General features: G+C 37.4%; 2 protein-coding genes and 1 long non-coding RNA gene across 3 annotated transcripts in view; 1 reads left to right on the top strand and 2 right to left on the bottom strand.

Annotated features, from left to right (window-relative positions):
• Window positions 1–7,525, bottom strand: part of LOC106954137 (protein eva-1 homolog A-like) — an 18,417-nt gene extending 10,892 nt beyond the window's left edge. Inside the window, exons 1-2 of the mRNA XM_015043419.1 lie at window positions 7,330–7,525; window positions 1,587–2,174 (exon numbers count right to left, since the gene is read on the bottom strand). The gene's annotated coding sequence lies outside the window, so the exon portion shown is untranslated. The remainder of the gene's footprint in view (window positions 1–1,586; window positions 2,175–7,329) is intronic.
• Window positions 7,526–9,048: 1,523 nt separating this feature from the next.
• The window catches only part of itsn2b (intersectin 2b), a 54,392-nt gene continuing 40,594 nt past the window's right edge, over window positions 9,049–22,846 (bottom strand). The window contains exons 28-40 of the mRNA XM_015043418.1: window positions 17,985–18,106; window positions 17,779–17,885; window positions 16,332–16,515; window positions 15,487–15,585; window positions 15,318–15,401; window positions 15,145–15,228; window positions 15,003–15,065; window positions 14,302–14,451; window positions 13,300–13,418; window positions 13,135–13,217; window positions 12,967–13,050; window positions 12,707–12,880; window positions 9,049–11,393 (exon numbers count right to left, since the gene is read on the bottom strand). Coding sequence (XP_014898904.1) covers window positions 11,251–11,393; window positions 12,707–12,880; window positions 12,967–13,050; window positions 13,135–13,217; window positions 13,300–13,418; window positions 14,302–14,451; window positions 15,003–15,065; window positions 15,145–15,228; window positions 15,318–15,401; window positions 15,487–15,585; window positions 16,332–16,515; window positions 17,779–17,885; window positions 17,985–18,106 — 1,496 coding nt within the window. The 3' untranslated portion in view covers window positions 9,049–11,250. The remainder of the gene's footprint in view (window positions 11,394–12,706; window positions 12,881–12,966; window positions 13,051–13,134; window positions 13,218–13,299; window positions 13,419–14,301; window positions 14,452–15,002; window positions 15,066–15,144; window positions 15,229–15,317; window positions 15,402–15,486; window positions 15,586–16,331; window positions 16,516–17,778; window positions 17,886–17,984; window positions 18,107–22,846) is intronic.
• LOC106954138 (uncharacterized) lies at window positions 18,426–20,657 on the top strand. Its single transcript, XR_001426307.1, has 2 exons — window positions 18,426–20,569; window positions 20,606–20,657. It is a non-coding gene; the product is annotated as an uncharacterized LOC106954138 (long non-coding RNA).

The following is a 22,846-nucleotide window of genomic DNA, read 5'->3' as shown; positions in this document are numbered from 1 at the left end:
CATGCGCAGTAGAGGGCGCAATAGCATCAGCGTTCTCAGTGTTTTGGCCATAGGTTTTGCCAACCGCCATAAAAGAAGAAGTGCTCGGTGTTTGCGGAAGTAAACATGGAGGCTAACGGTGGAACTTAGCTTACGATGTTGAAGTTGTTGTCCAACTGGAGCAGCATATTAACAATTTAATCCTCATCACAGTTTGCTATGGTTGTTGTTTATCTTCCCGCTTGCGAGTATCAGGACTCAGAATAGTGAGATTTGTCGAGTGTCAGTGACGTTCAGATTTGATTAATGCGACCTGAACATTCAGATTCACATCAAATCTTTTCGCACTTGAAAAGATTTGAAAAGATCTGATACGTATCAGATATCCAAGTGGCCTGGGTCAAAAAATCAGACCTGTGTTGTTCAGACAGTAATGAAAAGATGAGACACAAGTCGCAGTAAGGCAAAAAAAAAAAAAAAAATTCTGAATTGGGTCACTTGGGGCTGCAGTGTGAATGCAGCATTAGTGCCAAAAATATGTTCATGTGTCCATGGCTATGTTTATACAAATTACATATATACACGAGAGCACATTACATAAACACTCTACAAACACACCATAGAAACATGTTGTAGACACATTAACATATTTCTGGCATTAATGGAACCCTATCGTTCTAATAAAAGGTTTTTGTTGCTCTATAAAGTGTTTTTATAATAATAATAATATTATTCTTTGAAAAACTTGCCTTTTGCCAAGTTTAATGTTTAATAACTCGTGTGTGTGTGTGTGTGTGTGTGTGTGTGTGCATGTACGCAAGTCTTTGTGCTGGATGTTTGTGACTAACATGAAATAAACAAGGTCAATCAAGAAATACTTTGGTTTTATCTAAAACCTACATTTAATATAAGATTAAATTATTTAATTGAAACTCTCATCCTATAAAAGTAAGTTGCTGTGAATTAATTCAAATTAAAAAATACTTATCTGATCCCAAAGAGAAATTAAATGAATAAATCAGAATCTAACAAACCTTGAGATTACAAATATTTGGCTTTCTCAAATATTTAAAAGCTGTATTCTCATTGCTAATTTTTATTTTAATCTTTTGTTAAATTAAAAAGCATTTAGCAACAAACTAATTCTGATCCTCGTTTTATCACAGTATGTAATCTTCTTTACCATTCTGCTGTGACTGACCAGATTATTACACTGCAAAATGTTGGTTTAGAAAACTGTCGCTTCTACGACTGTGTCTCTGAACACACACGCGCTCACACACACACATACACATGCACGCACGTGTACACGCACACACACATATCTTCCAGAATGCGCTCATCAAAGCTGAAGTGTATTCCTCCCTCTGTGCATGTCTAATAACTCTAACACGATGTGACAGTGGCCTTTCCCTCTCCTGCTGCTAACGTGACACGCAGCGAGAGCAGAAACAATCAAATGAGACAAAATGCAATGAAAGCAGCAGAAAGTAGACAAACTGAGCAGAAGCAGTAGTAATATCTATGTTTCTTTCTGCAAAATACTTACATCTGGACAACCAAAAAGTGCAGTTTTTAGCAAATATTAGGTATATTGTTATACTTACAGTTAAATAATCCAGAGCCCAGTCGTCTGCTTTCTCTTCTTCAACTCTACTCTTTACTCCTGTCCTCTATGGTCATCTCATCTCACTGCTCCTCCTCCCCTCTCTCTCCACTATTTGCTCTTTCCCCTTAAACAGAAACTAAAACAGTTCAAACTGTACAATTAGATGCATAAATCCACATAAAGCCTTCACTTTGGCACACAAGCTCCAGCGCCTTTCCCTGAGTTCTGCAGGAGCAAATTAAAAACGTCTTTCATTCTTCTCTTCAGTTCTCCTGTCTGATGCAGCAGCAGGACGAGGAGGGAAGAGGAGGAGGAGCTGGAGGAAGAGGAGGTGAATTGCTCCGACTCTTTTCCAGAGGGCAGTTTTCCATTAGTCCATTTTAGTTTTTCCAGGTTATTTTCCAGACAGAGTTACAGAGGTCAGGTCCCGAGGGCAGAAATGTGACATGAAAGACCCTGACAGGTCGAGTGAATCTCCCTCCTCCCTCGCTGCCAAACCTCTGCATCCTTTTCTTCCTCTCACTTACAACAACGCCACACACACATCCACATAGCTGCACATGCAGACTGGGTGCCACTCCTCCTGCTTAGAGAGAGGAGAGGGAAACACAGAGTGATTTGTCATGTCACTAAATCAGTGTTTACAATGTAAAAGTTGTCACAACCACGTCTGTCAAAATAGCAAAATTGCTGGACGATAAATTGACCCAGAAGTTATTGCGATAAACGATAACATCGATGTTTTGAGACTGTTTTTAAGTAATATATTGATAATTGCATAATAATGCAAGTTTGCCCTCTCGAAGAGCAATAAGCTTAACACTGGAACTGGAAGATATTTTAAATACCTAAAATAAAATATGACAATGAAAAACTGAAAGACTGACATAGAACCTACAGAAGCTGAGAGCGGACATTTTCTAAATATACGTTTTCCCGATAGTTTTCTCAACATAAGATAATATCGAGAACACAAGATGATTGGTTTGTGAGTTAATTCAATTCAAATTAAATTTTAAAAATGCTTTATTGATCCCAAATGGAAACTGAATGTTGTTGTTACTCACATTAATTCAAATTCTTCACAACAAACCTGACTTTTTCAAAAAGTCATCTGGCATTTGTGGCTCTGAACTAGTTTTATTTCCTGAGAGCAAAATGTCTCTTCAGGTTGGAAAGGCTGAACACTCCTGCTATAGTTTCTTGTCTCTGTATAAATAACTTAAAATCCCAGCGTTGAAGAATAGATCGTAGTAGCAAAGTAACAAAGTGTTAAAAGTTTGAAGTGTATGAATTCCTCAGGTGAGAAAAACATAAAGAAACAAAAGTTTGCGTGTCCAAGGTGAGCCAGCAAACCATGTTTAATTTAGGTTAAAGTCGACCAGATTCTGTTTATTAAATTTTGATCAGCTAACCTGTCCTGTTGGCAGGTTGTTTTCTAGCTGATGTTACGCAACAGGAAAAGGCTGAAAATCTTCCCGCCTCTGGCTGGGAGGCTGGCAGCTTTTTCCAGGCCAACGGCTCTCAACAGGTATGTGCAAGAAAAACACGCCGGCATCCCCACAAAGCTGAGAGGTAAAACTTACAAAATGACATCTCAAATCAACCAGCATTTCTCAAACAATTAAGCTCATGCAGCAGCTTTAGAAACACTACAAACTTCTTTGAATGCAAAGCCTGTTCAGCTCTGCATTTAAATCAAGCAGATGAACTTATACCATCAGTGGTTTTTACGTTATTTTGCCGCTTGCCTGCACTCATGCTTTGCTGCTGCAGCTCTTCACAGATCCCACCCCCACCAATGAAACGCTGTCAGAGGTGAGTATCATCGCCTCCCTGCTGAGTAAGCTTCCCCACACTGGATGAAGCCGTCTAATTTAATGTTAATGCTGTACATATCCTACATTATACATCGCCGTTAGGTGAATGGGAGGGTGACTTCAATGTCAGTAATACTTTGAGGCTGCAAGCGCTCTGAAATAAAAGCTCTCACAAACACAAACTTTAGTTCCAGCCTAATTTGAAGTGACAAGGACAAAAATAATTAAGAGTTCAAATTGGATTTCATGTGCTAAATAAAAAAAAAAAAAGAAAGCTGGAAATATGATCAGCAAAGTCCCAAAAGTGGAGAAGTGAAGGGACTGCTCTACAAATAATGTATTTTTCAAACATGCATGAGAATACTGCTAATATTCAATGGTAGACAGTAAAGTATGGAGCTACATTATGACCAAAAGCAAAAAATGAAATTGAAAAAAAGTTGAGAAAAAAGATATGAAACTGAAAACTCTTCCTCAAATTATTTTTTTTTTCCATTTGAATTTCCTTTTTAAAGAAAACTCCAATTTAGCTCTGTAAAGTTTGCCTTTAATCTTAGCCCCTTCGTTTTGTTTTGTTTTAGTTGATTTCCAAGCATTTTGCTGTTTTTCTCCACCTAGGTGTAAAAACAACAAAAAGGTATTTTAGGATAATCTAAAAACACTCTTTTAACTGACATTGTTACAGTTATGCAAAGGTAAATTGTTATATTAAAGTGGGAAAACCTGCAACATTTCTGGAACAGAAATCTGTTTTATAAATCATTCCAGTGAACAAAGACTCATTTTTCCAGAGAATAGATTCAAATATAAACCCATACTTCTTATTAAAGTTGCTGAATCCAAATCTAAACATATTTACATATGAATTATTTATGGTATGTGTAGAGAAATGTTTGCCTGACTTGATATGGTTCAAGTATCAATTATTGCGTTGTGTCTTTAAACTTTACTGTAGATAAAATATTAAAGAAACAAAAGAGAGAAAACTGACATTTTTGCTTCAAACTTTGCCAATAAATACACACCAGTGCATCTATTTTTTGCATCTCCTGCACAGGTTGATGAAATATTAAGAGTCTTAACTCCATGTAGTGCGTCCTGTGAGGAATCGTCTGTCATCAGTTAAATACTGAGGGACAGGACTAAGGATGAGGAACTCAGAGTTTTCTCTGCAGTTTACATTTCTCCTGCTGGGTTTTAATGACGCATAAATCATCAGTTAACTACCAAAATATGAATAAATGTCACTAACATTGTTTTATAAATAAAAATATGATTTAAGATAAAGAGCTACAGGTTAAAATAACATGCTGTGGTGAAACATACATTAGAACTGCAAAAAATAAAAAGTAGACTAAATCTGCAATTTTAAAGAAATAATCGAGAAAACAACTAGTTGTAGTTTCTTGGAAACTATTTTCATCTGTTTATTGTTACAGAATAGCAAATTTTGAAAAGTTGTACTGGAAACAAGTAAGAGATGTGGAGAAAAAATAAATAAAAATAAATAAATAAAAATAAATGATGCCTCGGTTTAAGGTAGTAAGATCATTAATTATATTTAACTTGTAAACATGGGGAAAAACTGTATCAAGTTTCAGAGATCAGATTAGATTAGATTAGATTAGATTAGATTAGATTAGATTAGATTTATTGTCACTGCACAGTTGACAATAAAATTGTCAAAAGCTCTTCTTGGGGTTTTATAAACAAAGTGCATAAGACTAGACAGAAGTATGACCTGGAAAAAATGCTAATTGAAAAACAAAACAACAACAACAACAAAAAAAACCCCACAGCAACCAAAGCAAAAAACAAAAAACTGTTTTTCAGTGTCTTTATCTCTAACCAGCTGTGCAGAAGCTCAGCCAGGGTTGCTAGGTAACGGGGCTGGGCTCAGCTGCGGTTGCTAGGTAACAGCGCAGTGCCCTTTGACTATGACTTAACAATCAGGAGACTTTTGAAACTACTCATTTTCCAGACCCCAAAAAACATTAACATGTTGCTAAAAATGTCTAGATGGTTCTAGAAACAGTTGAGACCCAAATGGAAGTACGGAAACATACAAATGTGAATTTTGCATAAGTTCTGGCATTAAAGTTCCTTTTAATGCCAGCGTTCATCACATCCACACTAACTGCCTTTTAGAAAATGCTAATTAATAAATGGCATCCCACAGCAGTGTGTGACCAAGCTAGTGACCAGCATGAACAGGAAGTGCCAGGCTGTTGTGAGTGTATGGCTCCTCCACACACTTCTAAGGCTCCTGATTGTCATTGAAAAAGGGTTGAATTGCTGATATGTTGTACTTCTTCTAACTTCTGTCTTTTAATCCAGTAACAAACCTCAAACAACTCAATACACTACAAAAACACTACATCTTTCCAAGTATTTTTAGTTGAGTTTCAAGTAAAATATCTTAAAATAAGACAAAACAAACTTACAAGTAACTTTTCAGCGAGATGTACGAGTTTGTTTTAAATCAATCAGTACTGATGAAAAAGTACTAGTCACTGGAAGATTATTTGTCTGTTGTCCTAATTCAAGTTTGCTGAGATATTTCCATGAAACTAGACCAACAATACTTGGTTAAGTGTTTGTGTTTTTGCAGTGTAGCCATACAGGCAGCTTGGCAGACTCAAGCATTGTCAGAAAAAGTAAATATATTAAAAAAATAAATCAAGAGGGATTGCAATAAAATCTTAGTTGAAATGTTTACAGTCTTACCTTTATTTGATTCCCCAAAATAGTTTAGTTCCAGGCTGATGTTTTATTAACATTAAACTGATTCTGTGGAGAATCAGGTACTGTAAAAGCATTTTCTGTTTCTTTAATTCATATATTTCACAGCAGGAGAACCGACTGGCCCTGCTTTTTCTTTTAGACATGGACTGTCTCTTTTGTTACCCAGAGTCTCTGTTGCTATGGGGCACCTTTACTCAGCCAGGACTTTTGGCCAGAACACAGACCTCATTATATTCAACTTATCCCTGTGTGTGCGTTTTGCTTTCATATCCCTGTGGGCGCTTTAGACATCCCAGCCCTCTGGGTGCTCCTGTCTGGTCCAGGCCGCTCCTTGAGGATGAAGCCTTGGTTTTAGGGTACGGGTTAAGTTGTTTCAGTTCAGGGTTAGGGTGAGGGGCTATGGACAATATAATGTGGGTAAGTGTCCCCATGGGGATAGCAGAACAACCAAATGTGTGTGTGTGTGTTATATAAGACAGCTGTTCATGTGGCGATAATCTAATCATTCCCATGACTGAGTCAAGTGGAACTGAGGGCCTCTCGGACTCATCCTCTCTGCACACGTCTCTCTCTGTCTCTATAACCTCTTTCTATATCTTATTATCTGTTCCTGCTCTGACTTTAAGCTGCTCCTATTCCGCTCTATTGCACTTTTCTTCTATTTTATGCCTTAATACAAAATATCTATCCATACAGTCTCTCTGCATGTTCTACACTTTTAAGGGTCATTTTGGTTACATGGGCTAAATGGTACATTGCTGTCTTATTGTTATTTACAAATAAGTGAATCTGGAACCTTACATACAAAAAAACATATCCATTTGTTTACTGTCTCATAAAATCCGAATAACATTCACATTTTGAATATTTTTATATGCCCATTTGAGTCTTAACTGCTTCTGAAAACAGACCAAATGCTTAAAAACCACCCAGTTGTTTTTGGGGGGGGGTTTGGCAATAATTTAATGTTTTCGTGTCGGGGAAAAAGATCCGTTTTAAAAACTTACCAAAAGTTAAGTCACATTCAACTGGCACTGCGCCGTTACCTAGCAACCCCAGCCAGCCCAGCCCGTCACCTAGCAACCCAAGTGGAGCTCCAGGGCGTTTGGTTTTACCGCTGTATGAGCTGTAATATGGCAGCTGGGGGAAAAAAATTGTGTTTTGTTGTCGACTTACCATCCAGAAACCACTTGAAACACTTCTAAATGTACAGCTATATGATGAAAGCGCGTCGACTTACAGCTTTCTTCCCGTGTGAGTAAACGTTGAGTTGGGGGCGTGGTCAGCAGCAGCTGATTTGGATTTAAAGTGACAGAGTCCTAAAAAGGTCATACTGAAAGGAGCTTAAAATAGGCACAACAATTATCTAAGGCTGAATTTATGTAAAAAAATGTAATGAACATGCTTTTTGTAGCCTTTAGACCTATCCTAGCCTGTTCAATGAAACATCTAATATTTATTCCACAAGAAATATTAAGGAACTGCAGGGCTTTTGATAAAATATTCTGTTGGCTAGCAAGACAAAAGTTTGCCATCTGACCGAAAAATAACATTTCAGAATCATGTCAAAAGTAAAACAGTATGTGGGGAGTATGGTGGTTTGTGGTTGGTTTGCTTCCTAAAGATGTCAGTCAACTTATCCTAACTGATGTTAATCATAAGTTTTGCTCTCTGTTAGGAAATCCTGCAGTAAAAGGTCCAAACCCCATAACGCTTTGGGTTGGTTTGGAAAGCTTTTTCCCTTAAAATCATCATTTGAAAACTACCTTATGCATCTACTCGGGCTGTCTTTATCCACTGTAAGAAAATGTTCAATAAAATGAAAAATTTTAATTTAACAATATTGTGGAAAGCTAAATGTCATGAGTTACATTAATTCAAAGCTCAGTGCACTGCAAAAATACAAAATATCAGTAAGTATTTTTGTCTTGTTTCTAGTGCAAATATGTTCATACACTTGAAATATGACAAACTAACTTACAAATATTTTCTTTAGCAAGATATGGGAGCTTATTTTAAGACAGTAATTCCTTATGATTGAGGAAATCTAGTAATTCCACTGGCAGATTATTTTATTTATAACATGGAGAAATGTTTTACTTAAAAGTGAACCTCATAGTTTTCTAGTCAGCATTAAGAACTTAAAACAACCTCCTATATCTTGCTAAAAAGTTGCTCATCAGTTTTGTCTTATTTAAAGTATGCTAAGATATTTGCACTACAAACTAAACAAAATAATTGGTAGGATTTTGTGTTTTAACAGTGTGTATCCAGAAAACTGACTAATAAAACAGTAAAACCTTGTTATTTTTCCTACAGAACTGATACTACACTACAAACATCCAGCCCAAAAAGCAGGAATATTGTGCAATTTGCAACAATTTCTCTTAAAAACAGCTCCACATGTATCCCATGTTATGATTTCCCTGTTGAACAAAAGCTAAACAATGGAGCAGGTGTGACACATTTGGAAACGTTACGTCATCGACTCCATTAGCGCCACTTCAGGCGGCGGCGAGGTTCAGCTAATTTTGTCCAGTCAGCTGCGGCGTGTTGCTGCTCTCCGGCAGCGTGGAGCCGCTCGGCGCGGTTACGTAATGGCTGCTGCTCGGTAGCCCCAGTTGGAGTCGGTGGAGTGTGAAGAAGGATTCATTCAGGTCCATTGGTGTCCACTCCACTGACTTTTGGCCAGGAGACAAGAGAAGCAAGGAAATATCTGGTTATAAACGTTCAGAACCAGATATTTTCTTTATCTTCTATGGTGTCTAGTAGCATCAGTTTAAATCTGACCCAGGCAAAATAGGAAACACAAACCCGTTTAAAATGTTTAAAAGCAATATTACCAGAACAGAAATTGTGTGTCTATTGTTACACACCATCAGTCAGAAATCCCACGGTTTTCTCAGCTTTAATGTCTTTATTCTGCCTTCTACAAACCTGATTCAGAGAGTCATGTGAAGGCCAAAACACTGTGTTAGTGAGGCACTGCGGCAGCCATTGCAGACTAAACAGAAAATAAAAACTAAAACTCAGGACAACTTTACCAGCAATATACAGAAAAGACATAATCACGTCATGTAACACATTTTCTAGGAGTTCAAAAAAACATTTGTTAATACGACACCTTAAAACAAACCAACTGGACGGGACGAAATGAAAGAACAACGTGCAGCAGGTCAGACTTCTACCAGATAAAACACATCGACAGGTTTCATCGACTCAAACCGGCCGACGGTGCAGAAACGGCCTCCAGATAGTCACACGCATAAATAAAGAAATAAATATAAAGTCTGTTTGTATCCAGGAGAAAATAAAACAAGCCAAATGTATGGAAGACCTGAAGGGTGATAAATTGATTTTAATTGATTTTTTTTTTCTTTTAACTTTATGAGTTATGAACAAAGGAGAAAAGCTTTAGGAAAGGAGATATTATTTTTTTCTTTTATTTGAATAAAATAAAAAAGTAAGTTTAGGTTAAAAGGGAAATCAAATCAAATAATTATGTCTCGACAAGTTTCATTTTTCCTTTCCTTTTGTGTTTTTACTTTAATAGATACAATTTCTCTCTTAATTTTTAAGAGCTGATCTAATTTTTTATTTTTATTTTTTGGTTTTACAGAATGCATTGTATTATTAATAGTATTTAATCCCTTCAGTAATAATGTACAAAGTTATCACTGATTATGTAAACAGGATCAGTTATCCTCAATAATAATAATACATTAATGCCATTATTAGAAGTATTAATTATGGCAAGAATAAACTTCCATTCATTAATAATAAGAGTATTAATTATCCTTATTTGTGATTCATTCCAATTTAACTTTAGATTTATTATCAATGATAAGGATGGTATATTTATAGAATACAGTTCTATAAATTAGAACAGTTATAAATTATTCTAATTCATAATTATTTTAATTCTAATTACAAATTAGAATTAGAATAAATTATAATTTATTCTCTAAAGAGAAAAATAATAAAAAATATTGCAACCAAAACAGTTTTTTTTTTTTCCACTGGCTGAATATGAGAAGAAAAGATACATTTGGTCAGAGCCCTAAAAACATAGAAATGTCCCTTCAGGGCTTCCATAGACTGTAGAAGTTTTCAGTCTGGTAACCTGACCAGGTATTAATGCTGCATGTTTGCTGAATTTCACTCCAGACGCCACAGATGTTTAAACAGGAGCAGACGGATCAATTAGAAATAATTAATTTGTGCCGCCTTAAAATGTTATCCTCCTTAAATCCTGCATCTGTAAGACTAACACAGGAAGAGGTCAGCAGGTCAGCGTCTTATGAATTAAAGTTACTTGGCCTTGATTGAAAAAAAGCAAAGAAGAATGATCTTGTCTGAACAACTAAAGTCTTAAAGTGACATTTCTCTAAATTAACTCCACAAATCAAAGCCTCCATTGTTGTTTCTTCAACTTCTCCCCACTTGGGAAACTTAAACTTCACACATATATTGATACAAACGCACCAGAAAACAGGAAATGACCTCAAAACATCGAGTCCAGAGATCTTCTCCCTACTTTAGTAAACCCAGCGGAGAGCAGAGCGACAATCTGAAATTTCTCGTCCCGCTGTCGCAGGCGTTTCACGCTGCCGTCCGTCATCTGTCGTCCATCGTTTGTGACGCTTCTGATGAAGACGAGTCAAACAGCGCAAGTCGGATTCTCCTCAGGAAAAAATAAAATATTCAAACTTTAACATACTCCTGTCCTGACAGCCGGAATAAAACTACTTGATCATGAACTAAATGGCTGGAAGATTTGGCAAAGGGAGAATAAAACCCGACTTTTTTAACAGAGAAGTCAAAGAATTACAGGTAATTTCACTGATTTAACCGTTTAAAAAAATAAAACAAAAGGCTGTCTTCTGGTTAGGAAGCATTTGTTTGACAGAAACTCTTGCTTCCCTTAATCAGGAGGAAAAGTGGAAACAAAAACTGGACAATTGCTGGATACAGATGACGGCGGCAGCGTCAGAGGTATTAGTTCAGGTTAGTTTTGCATCTTTAAGGCGTTGAACATGAAACAGTCCAGAGCTTTTCTGCTTCTTGTCGTCTTTGGTAAGTTTCTGAGTCTCTTTGCTATTTGAAGAGCTGCAGGTCGAGTCGCACCCACACCTCCCCGGTCGGGACTTCGTGCAGAAGAAGACGCCGCGTCACCGGTCCCTTGTTCTCCAGCTCCTTCTTGATGGTTGCCACGGGAACCTCCGTCCGCCCAAGGAACCCTGAGGAGAGAGAAACGGACCATGGAGCGTGAGATAAACTTCAACGTCTTTTACTGGGATCTTATGCGATAAACCAACATGAAGTACCATATTTTCTGCACTATACGAGGCACTAGATTGTAAGGCGCACTGTCAATGAACGGCCTATTTTTAAGCTTTTTCCAGTTGTAAAGCGGACTGGACGATAAGGCCCATTAAGCGAAACAAAACAGTCATAATAGTCAGTTAAAGCCCAGTACGCATTACTCCGCGACGCTGCTGACTACGGTAGCCGTAATGTAACTAAAACATTTTGACAGAGCGCTGTGAGCCACACAAAACCACTTCAAGGTCAGTAAGCACAACCAGGATAAATCCATATTAATCCACTAGAGGGCGCTGTTCCACTCCAGAACAACATGTAAGGCAATGTGGATTATAAGGCGTCGTTTCTTCATAAAATTAAGGGCTGTAAAGTGTACCTTATAGTCCAGAAATTACGGTACTGCGTACTAGTGAGGTGAGTAGAGATGAAATGATTAATCATCTACTAATTTATTAGTCGATTAATCGTTAACTGGAGTATAGAGACTCAAAAAAAAGGTCAAAACTATATTAAAATGGTTTCCATGAAAGATTCTTATTATGAAGGATTCTTCATAAAGTCATGAAATTTATGGACAACCCTGACCTCCATCTTCATGAGAAAACAGTTTCTCCAGTCAGAGGCTTCTTCAAATTCACTGCAACACAGACTGCTGCAGGAGCCGTTTCCTGCCAACAGCCATCACTGTCTACAGTAACTTTTTGAAGACTTTGAATTAATACATTTAATTTCTGATCCATGAAGTATTCTTTAATTTGAATTAAGGGATTTCTCAAACATGCATGAAAGAATCAAAGCAACACTCTAGGCTGACATCATAACATAATGCAAAAATAAAAAAAGTTGATTTTATATAAAAACGCCTCCATTAACAGGATTTCCTCTGGGATTATCCTGTATTTAGCTACATCCATCTTGGGAATGTTTTTCAAAATTTATGTTGGTGGTGCTATGAATAGTCACAGCCATACAATTACTTAAAGAAAAGTAATAAATAGTGTTTTTATCATGACTTTACTACATCTAATTATTGTGACAAACTACAACACAGTGTTGTGTTTCAGTTCTGATTCAGAGCAGCTAAAATAGATATTATGCAGCTTTTTGTCAGGTTAAAAGGCAGAAATCAGCCAGGAATCGTGCTGCTCTGATTGGATTTTAGACATCAGAAGTGGGTAAATATTACAGTATTTAACCAAGAGGTGAAAGGATTTGGTTTGCAGCTCACCATCTGGTGAAAACTGGTCTCTTTCAGAGATGGTGATGCAGAGGACGTCTTGGTAGAGATCTCTGATGTGAAACTGACAGTTGAAGCTCCATTTTGGGTTCAGGGTGTCGTTGATCGTCCTGGACGTGAACGTCTGAGCGCCCATGGTCACCTCGCAGTACGGGTTGCTTTTACCTGCAGGAAGCAAAGAAACACGACGAGTCTGTGAGGAGAACAGGGTCATGAAGCAGGGAGATAAGGAGGAGGAGGAGGAGACTCACCGTTGGGTTTGGCTGCTTTGAGCTCGGTGGCTTCCAGGATGGTGACAAGGAGTCTGCCGATGCCAGTGCCCTTTATAGAACGAGCTGCACACACACGTTTGACGGTTTTAACGTTTAACTCAGACCAGAACGCAGCAGAGCCAAACATGGCGGCTCCGAATGACCAACCTTGATAAACCTTTTCCCTCTTCTTCTTCTCGGTCTCGATGAACTCCTCAGAAGCCACTTTTATCTTCTGAACCCAGGAAGTCCTGACGGCACACAGAGAGTTGGTGAAAACACTGAATCTGCTGAGCTTATCAGAGTGATGCTAGCTGGCTGGTGAGCAGCTACCGCTCGTTGATGTTGTCGGTCCGCAGCACGTAGACTTTGTCGATGTGGGAGATGTGGAAGATGGGCTCGTCGCTGGAGGGATCCGGAAGCTTCACCAGAACCTCGTTCAGCAGAACAGGCTGTGGAGAAGAGGAAACGGGTTTCCACTTTCTAATGCGTCATTTCTTTGCCTGGTCTGTCTGTTTAGTTCACTACTTTTATAAACTGTGGAGTATTTATTACTTTAGACCAACGTTTAGCTTAATACTGGAGCAAGACCAAGAGAAACTCCTGTTAGCTTGTTACTTAGCAACACAGAATCAAACATGGAGACCCGACATTTAGCTTTATACAAATCTAGAACTCGACCCAGAACAGCTGGAACCAACACTTAGCTTTTTACCTCTTTAATCCAGAACAAAGTTAAGACCCAGAGAAACTTCTAGTAGTTTATAAATTTTATTAAACAAACATGTACCTTTAAGTTTTTGTCTTTCTTTTGGTTTGTTGTTTTTGTTTTCCTTCTAATTCATGTAAAGGTTTGAACTGCCTTGTTGCTGAAAATGTGCTACATTAATAAAATTACTGCCAGAGGCAGAGTTATAATAGTTTGGGTTTTCTTTACTGCTTAGTTTTATTTTGTTTCATTTTAGTTTAGTTTTATTAGAGTTCTTCTTTTGCACTGTTAAAATTCTCTTTTTTTTCTTTGCTACATCCAGAAATGTAAACTTCATTGTAAGAGCATGTTATTATTGCAAAAATAAAGCTGGAAACTTTTTGAAGACGACTCAACAAAATCAGTCCATTTAGGTCACAAGATTAAAAAAACATCTCAACACTGTGGAGGATTCTGGGTGATTTTAACAACGTTAAATGTGAAAATCAACGACCAAACAAGTTGAAAGGCTAAAAAATGCTGTTTTTACTGCGGCTTTAACTGATTATTGATTATTCTGGTGATTAATTGGATAAAAATACAATTAATGTTTAAAAATGAAACTGGTTTCTGTGGAGGTTCCTTACTGGTTTGTACATCTTGAGCTGGACGTTGTTCCTCTTGCTGAACAGCTTGTCGGGCCCAGAAGAGGTGAACTGTTTGGCAGCATGAGTTAAAAGCAGGAAGTCGTTGAAAAGAAAAGCCCAGAGCTCCTTGCTGCTTTTTGCCTTGTACATCTGAAAAACAGACGCATTAAATAATTAAAAAAACAATAAAATTACAGTTGGAAAAGACAAGAAAATCTACACATTTTAAAAGTCAGCAAAGGGACAATTTGTACTGTTCCAGTTTTATTTTCAATCCATTTAGGGCTGAATATTCCTCAAATCTGCCAAAATGTATTTATTTTTATAATTTTTTTTTATCTTCATTCGATATATTTTCGAAATATTGCAACTCTGAGACTGGCAGAAAAAAAAGTAATTTTTGATCCGTCATTTATCCCAACATAAAGTAATGCGTTCATTCACAACTAAATATATTGATATGGATATTTCTGTCTGAAACTGCTGTGTCTGTATATACATTTTTTTGTTGTTTTAGGGATGTTCAGATGTTTTTTATTAGAGACAAATTCATCAAGGTTTAAAAAACACTGTAAGGGCTTATATTTAAAGTTATTTTTTGCTACCTTGTCATTTATTGCATTTAAGAACATTTAAATCATTAAACTTTCCGTCTTCTTCAGAACATGCAGACAAAGTGGTGTTGATTCAGATTTGCTCACCTTTCCGCTGTGCAGCAGTTTCCTGGGGCCCAAACAGTTTGTCAGAGAGTTAAACACCAAATGCTGTGAGAAGAGAGAAGATTAATTAATCTCCTGGATTATAATATCTTTTTTGAGTTTATGAGTGCTGAACGCTCATCACCTCCACAGCGCCGTCACATTGTACGTGGTTCTGGATCCACTCCAGCCTGTCAGAGTTCTCCTTCTCCCTGACGCCTTCGTTCACCTGGACAGAAACAAAAACGTCTGGTCGCCGCTTCACCCCGAAGAAAAATCAGCAGCATATTAATGAGATCAGATTAAAATCTGAAGAACCTGCTGACAGAGTTCCTCCGCTTTCTCCAGAGCCTCCTTCAGGTGGCCGCGGTCAGGATGGCCCTCTGCTGTGCACTCCAGGATCTACACACACCGAAGATCATCTTTAACGGACAACAACGAACGGACGGCAGAGTGACTGCATCGGGTCACTGACTGGACGACCTACGTTTTTGATGTGCAGCGGGTAGCGAGTGATCCGCTGCATCGGCTTCAGCAGGAAGCTGGACAGCGGCATGCCTTTGCACCTGTAGTCTGTCGCGATTTTCTGGACAGAGAAAAGGCGACGCAGCTTTAAAAAACGTTATATGGATGTAAAGATGTAAGACTTCAGACATACCTCAAGCTGGACAATAACATGTAAAATCCTGAAAAGAGCCCCGGTTATTTTAAACTCGAATAGTAACTTATCGGATGATGCTGCAGCTGTAAGACGGGTGGGTGTGAAAATAAGTTCATACTTCTTCCCACTCCTTCAATATAAATACACTTTACTACTGTTCTTCTTTTGTTTTAAGTTTATTTTGTTTGTATGCAACTTTATTCTTTTATTACACTACATTCAGTAAAGTCAAACTAAAACTCAAAACTTATGTTGTAGCAGAAAGACTTTCAGTTTTCAAACTGACTAGACCATGTCAAACTCGAGGTCCGGGGGCCAAATCTGGCCCGCCTTTTCCCTGTTGTTTGGCCCTCTGCACTTCTGAGAGCCTTCAAAATAACGGTTGTTTTATCCATCAAACCAATGCAGTTTTCATCTGTATTCTGCCAAATTACATCATTGTGACAACTTTTTGAATGCAGAGGCGTTTATTTATTTATGTTTTATCAGTTTGTAAATGGGTTTTATCAACTACCCAAAGGGGCTCTGTAAAATTAGAAAATAAATACCATTTAACTCTATAAATCTCTGGGTTAGCTCTATTGGGCCACACAGACTAAATCTCCCGTTTCCTCGGCTCCAAAGGCTTCCTGACCTCTTCCCGACCTTCCTCATTTCGTTTTCCCTCCTACCTTGAGGAACGCCTTGAATTCTGGCTCGTTGTCGGTGCGGGTCTGGAGCAGCGTGGCGCCGTTGAACTGGGACGAGCAGAAGCTGATGTAGGGCTGCATGTGGGACAGCTCAGAGGCCAGGATGTCACCGATCTTCTGGACCGGCACGTTGTCCCCCGTGGTTTTCTTCCGAGCATGGAGAGCCCTGAACGCAACATGTGATCCATTTAAAACTTAAATATAATAAGATATGCAGCATCTATGGTTAAATTTATCAGCTTAGATAGCATCCAGAAATGTGCAAAAAGTATTTATAAGTATGATTGCTTCCTAAAAGGTTAGGCATTTTGTTTTATTTATTTACAATGTTCAGGTCTGAGTAACTTAAATCTAATTTTCTCTGCTCTCATTTATAGACTGTTTGTAGATTAATATATTTCCATGTTATTTATGTATTTATAGTTAGTCATATTGAGTTACTTTTAGGTATATATACATTTTATAAACTTTATCTCTTGTGGTTATATTTGTATTATTAAAATTTAACACTTAGATTACATGTGTCAAAACCCGAGGCCCGGGGGCCAAATGCAGCCCGCCATAGTTTTTTATGTGGCTCTTTAGACTTTAGAGGGAATCATAAACAGAACAGTCAAGATAACAGTGTGCTTAAATATTATTTTATCAATAAGTACTAATTTCTAAGTTAGTACCACAGATATTTAATTTTTATTGCAAATAATCACAAAACCCTGGAAGGACTGATCAATGTGAAAAGATGGTCAATATAATGTAATTTAAAGAATTTCTAAGTATTTTAAAGGTTTGTTTGCTGGTTTTATCAATACATTCTGGCACCAAAGGGCCCTTTAAGAGCCTCCATGATCTTGATTTGGCCCAAAACGAAAATAAGTTTGACAGCGCTGCCTTAAATGGAGTAACTTGTCAACAAATAGGCAATTTCCCTTTGGGGATCAATAAAGTATATTCTATTTTATATTTTTATATATTCTTATTGTTCGTTTATGTGATCTGGACTATGAGTCTGTAATCAAATCTACTGATGATGTCACGTTCAACAGACTGTAGACATTTCAAAATAAATCAACTAAAAAAGAGGGAAAGGAAATGGCATTGTATAAAATGTAACAATTTTTTTATTTTTTGCTTTTTCTACTATTTTGATCAAATTTTCCTCTGAAAATGTTCTAAAAACCCACCAAATGTGAAAATCAGCCCAAATTTGATCAACTTGCCCAAAGTTGTTTTTTTCTGGCCTAGTCAAAGTCCAGCAGGTGGTTCTACAAAGTGCTGCATCAGGGGTCTCATTACAAATATCAGGGTTTCATTAGAGAAAATAAAAACAGGCCATGATGTGCTACCACAAAGTTGTTTAAAACATCTTTTTTTAAAATGCTGAATACTTCATTTGGTTCTGGTTCTGTTCGCTCCACCAGATGATATTTACTTCACGAGTTTACTGTTGCAGGCCAGAAGCTCCCTCCAGTTGACGAAGATCATGGCCATCTCTGCATCAGTCAGCCGCCGCGACTCCGACATCGGCTTGTAGAAAACCTGCAACCAACACAGCAGTAAGATGAACGTGCAGAAATGAAACGAAGAGCAAAGCAAATGTTTCGTCATATTTTATTTGCACTACTTTCATTTACTTACATCCAGCACAACCTGCAGGTCCTCCACATATCTCTCCTCCGCCTCTATCAGCTCGTGGATGTAGCCCTGCCTCTTCTTCTCCTGGGGGCTGAGAGAGTCCAGGCTGGCTGGGTCTGAACACCCTGCAGGACGGGAGCAACAATCTGAACATTTCTGCCACAAACGGAGGGCCCCTTAAAGATTCTGAAGTACAACTCATTTCTGAAACTTTCTTAAAGGTGACCTTCATGCTTCCTCGAACAGGTTAGTTTAGATCTATGGGTTAAACAAAACATGTTCGTCACATTTCTTTTTAAGAAAATAATTCTGAGATAAATAGATTTTAGTCTGATCAGTTCTGCCTGTTTTGAGTTTCTTTCTGAATGAAATGTTTTAGGACCTCTGTTACTTTTAAATCCAAATTCAACATTTACACTCGCACATGAAACAGATGTGCAATTATACAACCGTGCATCTCTGAAAAGCAGACGTGGAGCCTCCTGCACAAACAACAAGAAATGCAGGAAGTCGTTTCTGGCTGGTAAGTCAACAACAAAACACTCGTGTATTCCAGCAGCCATTGTACAGCTTGTAAAAAACATTCTGGAGCTCAGCTTTAGTTGCTAGGTAACGGCGTAGTGCCCAACAAATGTGACTTAATAATTAGGAGGATTTTGAAAAGGCTATTTTTCCAGACACCAAAATAAACAAGTAACTTATTGCCAGAAAATGTCTGAAAGTTTTTTTAAGTGCTCTGAATGTTTTTAGAAGCAGTTCAGACCCAAATGGAAGTACAAAAGTTTTTCCTTTTTAAAGGAACGAGAAGAAAAAGGACAGAAATTTCCAATCAGTAAATTAACACTTACCATCTAAAAGATCACACCTGTGCCATTCTGAGATTCCCAAACAAAGTGGCCGCTCCTCACCAACAGAGTTATTTCTTTCCTCTTCCTCACTAAACTCTTCCTCTTCCTCACCCCAAAGCCTTAAAAACTGAAATCTGCCGTCTGAAGTCATTTCTACGGCCGATTCTCTCTGCTCAGGTTTTACAGCTTCCTCTGCGTTCGTGTCCTGCCTGTCTCGTCTGAGCTCTTATCTCCTCGTCACTCTCAAATCTGTTTGTACCAAAACAGGAAGAGAAATTCCTCCTTTCCCTCTTTACTCACAGGCCTGTTTAGAGAAGATACAGGCTAAACATTTTTCTGCTTTTCCATCTTGAAAAAGCTTGAAAAACCGGAAAAAACAAAAATGATTTTTACAAATGTTTCCTAGAAAACTTAGAAAAGAGTTTTAAAAATGGGAGAACATTTTTACCCATTGGGGAAAAATTCAGAAGTGATTGAGAAAAAAACATTTATGAGGTCACCTAAATCACATTTATGGTGCTAGCAGAGAAAACATAAACAGTAAAGATTTCTAAAGATGAAATAACATGCTTAAGAAAAATACTTGACTGAAGCATCGTCTCAAATAACCCTTTATTCATTTATTTAGAATCAGAAAAAATCATCGGTATCAGGCAGATATGCAGAAGCAGTCACACCGACCAGCACCAGAAATTATTGACACCTTCACCGTTATCTGTTCTGCTAAAAGCTCTGAATTCATAACATCAGCAGCTTCATGTTCGTACGCTCACTCCAGCTTCATTTAAAAATAAATGCAACACCTGAGCTTCTTTTTGTTCGCGTCACAAAGTAATATATTTACTTGTTGATCTGTAGGACAGTGCAGTCAAAAAATGTGAATAAACTCGATAAAAAGCAGATTTTAGTGTTCTGAAAAATATAAGACCAACATAATCCATTTGAAACCTTTTTCCACAAAACTGATTCTGAACTGAAACTAAAACATCCAAAAGGTTTTGGTCCAAAACCGGCTCATATTTACGACTGTTCATACTTTGAAAACACAAACTCCATTTGAAGAAAAGTAACACAGGACATGATTCTGCCACCACCATGCTTCATGAAGTATGTTTATAGTGACATTTTTCTGTAACTGTTATAATAAAACAGCCAGATGAGTCTGTACAATTTCCCTTTTCGGGAATGTAAAAAAGAGTAACTGAAAAGTAACTTTTCCTTCCACTTGTGAGATGTATTATAAAACATTTAACATAGTGGGGGAAAAAATCAAACTGTTGGGTGAACAGTTTGTATGAGATATGGATATAAATGACAGAATCTGAGTATAAAGGAGTAAAATAGACTCAACTGACAAATGACCACTTGGAAAAAAAAAAACAAGTTTTTTTTTTTTTTCTTTGTAGGCCTCAAACTAAAAAAATACTTTATTGTAACTATTAGGATTGTTTCTCTTTTGACACGAAACAAATTTCTTTAAACTCATCATAAAATCTAACAATGCAAGAGCCACTTGAATCTATTCCCACTAGAAGTTTCTATCAGTAGTTTTGATATAAACGTTCTGGACCTCAGCTTGGGTTGCTAGGTAACGGGCTGAGCTCGGGTGGGGTTGCTAGGTGACGGGCTGAGCTCGGGTGGGGTTGTTAGGTAACGGGCTGAGCTCATTTTGGGTTGCTAGGTAACAGGCTGAGCTCTGGTGGGGTTGCTAGTAGTGCCTACTGAATGTGACTTATAAATGTAAGCAGGAGTCTTAAATCTTCCCCAAACCAAAAGGTGCACTTCTAAGCTTCTCCAGTAGTAGGCGTCTACTTTGTTTAGCAATGAACCAGAGTAATAAAAAGAAAATGCAGGAATCTAAAGTCTAATTGCATGCGACTTATGAAGACAACATTTTTAATAAACTACAGCTCTGTTGGTGATGTGTAGAGTTATTTTTTGGGTGTTTTAGGATGCCTGGATGTTTTCTCTAAAAGAAAAGGTCTGTAAAAGAAAAGGCCTTTAAAAAGTCTTTTAGCCCACAGACCTTATGGAGATCCAAGTCATAAGCAGAAACCTCTGCTGGTTCTACATCATGTCCAGGGTGTAAAAACCCATAAAAACAGGTTTTTCCTCTCCAACAGATTTTAGATGAGTTGTAAAAAATTTAACATTAAAAGTGGAAAAAGGTCTAAAATGATTCATCTTGATCATACGTGGTATTTTAAGAGGACGTGAAGATTTTTTATGTCCATTGCAAAGTATTAATCATAACAAATACAGTTTCTAAATTCATACATCTCAAGAAAATCTGAAAGAGCAGCAGGAAAATAATTAAATCCCTATAAAGCTGTAGGATAAACACAAATTTATGTTTGTAACAGCAACACCAATACCACTTATGGCTTTTAAATAGATATATATATATTTTTTAAAAAAATCTGTGACCCAACCGAGTTTCATTGGCATTAAATCAACACACAAGCAAACATGAGAAACCAAAGAAGAAAAACACGTTTCATAACCACAGAGTACATAAAAGATGGACGCAGCCACAACAACATCCCTTTTGTTCAGTATTAACTTGAATTTAGGATTCCACTACCTTAATCACTGACTGAGTTTGGTCCACAAACAGCCCCATCCACCTCACCATTACTTTAAATCTATATTGTTCATTGTTTGCAAAAAGACAATCATAAGATAAGAGTTTAGGAAGAAATGTCCTTTCCTGACTGGCCTTTTCACACAGTCTGCTCAAGATGCGACTGAAGAGCCTTTGGTGTTTATAGCCGTCTTGTTAGTAAGGAACGGAGGAGAATGTGGGGGTCAAAGGGCGCCTCGGAAGCAGGAGATGTCACAAAGCTGCATCAACACTTGTCTGTAAAAGAAAGCCAAGACAGCGGGGGAAAAAAAATCTCGAATCAGAGACGCCGATGGGATTCTGCGAAGCTTTTCCACAATGCCACGCTTTAGTATTCACAAGACTTTCCACATTTTGAACTGTTACAGGAATATTTCAGTGTATTTTAGTGAGATTTTACATGAAAGACCAACACAACGCAGTACATACATGTGAAGTGGAAGGAAAATAACAAATCAGAGTCTTAATTAACTAAAAACTATCTAAAAAGTGAGGCGTACATATTTAGCCTTCCACATTAATTACTTTGCATTACTTATCAGTGAGATATAGAAGCTCGTTATAAGTAAATAAACTGTTAATATTGATTAGAAAGTACTTGTTCCATTGGCAGATTATTTCACTTATACCATGGGAAAATTGTCTTGTTATAAGTAGCTTTATATATCAATGGAACTAGTACTTTGTAACCAATATTAAGGAATTATTCAGTTGAAAAAAGTCTATTTATCCTGCCAAAGACTTACTTGTAAGTTAGTTTTGACTTATTTCAAGTGAAAAAAGATATTTGCCCTAGAAATTAGACTAAAAATAGTTGGTAAGATTAGGTGTTTTTGCAGTGAAATATCTCAGGCTCAGTGAGATTAGATGGAAAGTGTGGGTGTGGCAGGAATGACAAGTTTCAAGCCTCAGATTCAGAAGGATTTAAAATATGATTTGATCTGAACCTGTAGCTCTAAAGTGAAACTTCCTCCCAGTCTCGTGGTTTTTTTTTTTTTACCGTTTTTTGTTTTGTTTGAGGCTGGATGATGGTTTTGCAACTTGGATTTAGAGCTGCAACTAACGATTATTTTAGTTACCAATTAATCCATCGCTTATTTTAACAATTAAGAGAATAAATCTGCAGATTTTTCATTTAAGTCTTGTTTATACCATTTTATAAATACATTAAAAGATGCAAATTAATGAATAATTCCTTTTAAATAAGAAAAAATGCTATAGTGAACACTTGGTCATTTGTAGCGAAGGATGCATCTGATGCAAAAAAATAAAAATACTTCTAACAACACGTGAAAAGCTGCTTGATGTAACATCAGTAAAGCGTGGGACTGACCTGGGGACTAACTTTTGGATTAATTGATTAATAACTGAATAACATAAGGCTCCTAACATTT

Source organism: Poecilia latipinna, unplaced genomic scaffold, assembly GCF_001443285.1.
Source record: "Poecilia latipinna isolate Pla-1442-1.1 unplaced genomic scaffold, P_latipinna-1.0 Scaffold630, whole genome shotgun sequence".
NCBI lineage: Eukaryota > Metazoa > Chordata > Actinopteri > Cyprinodontiformes > Poeciliidae > Poecilia > Poecilia latipinna.
Note: the sequence above shows the minus strand (reverse complement) of the source record. Positions and strands in the feature narration are given on the sequence as shown.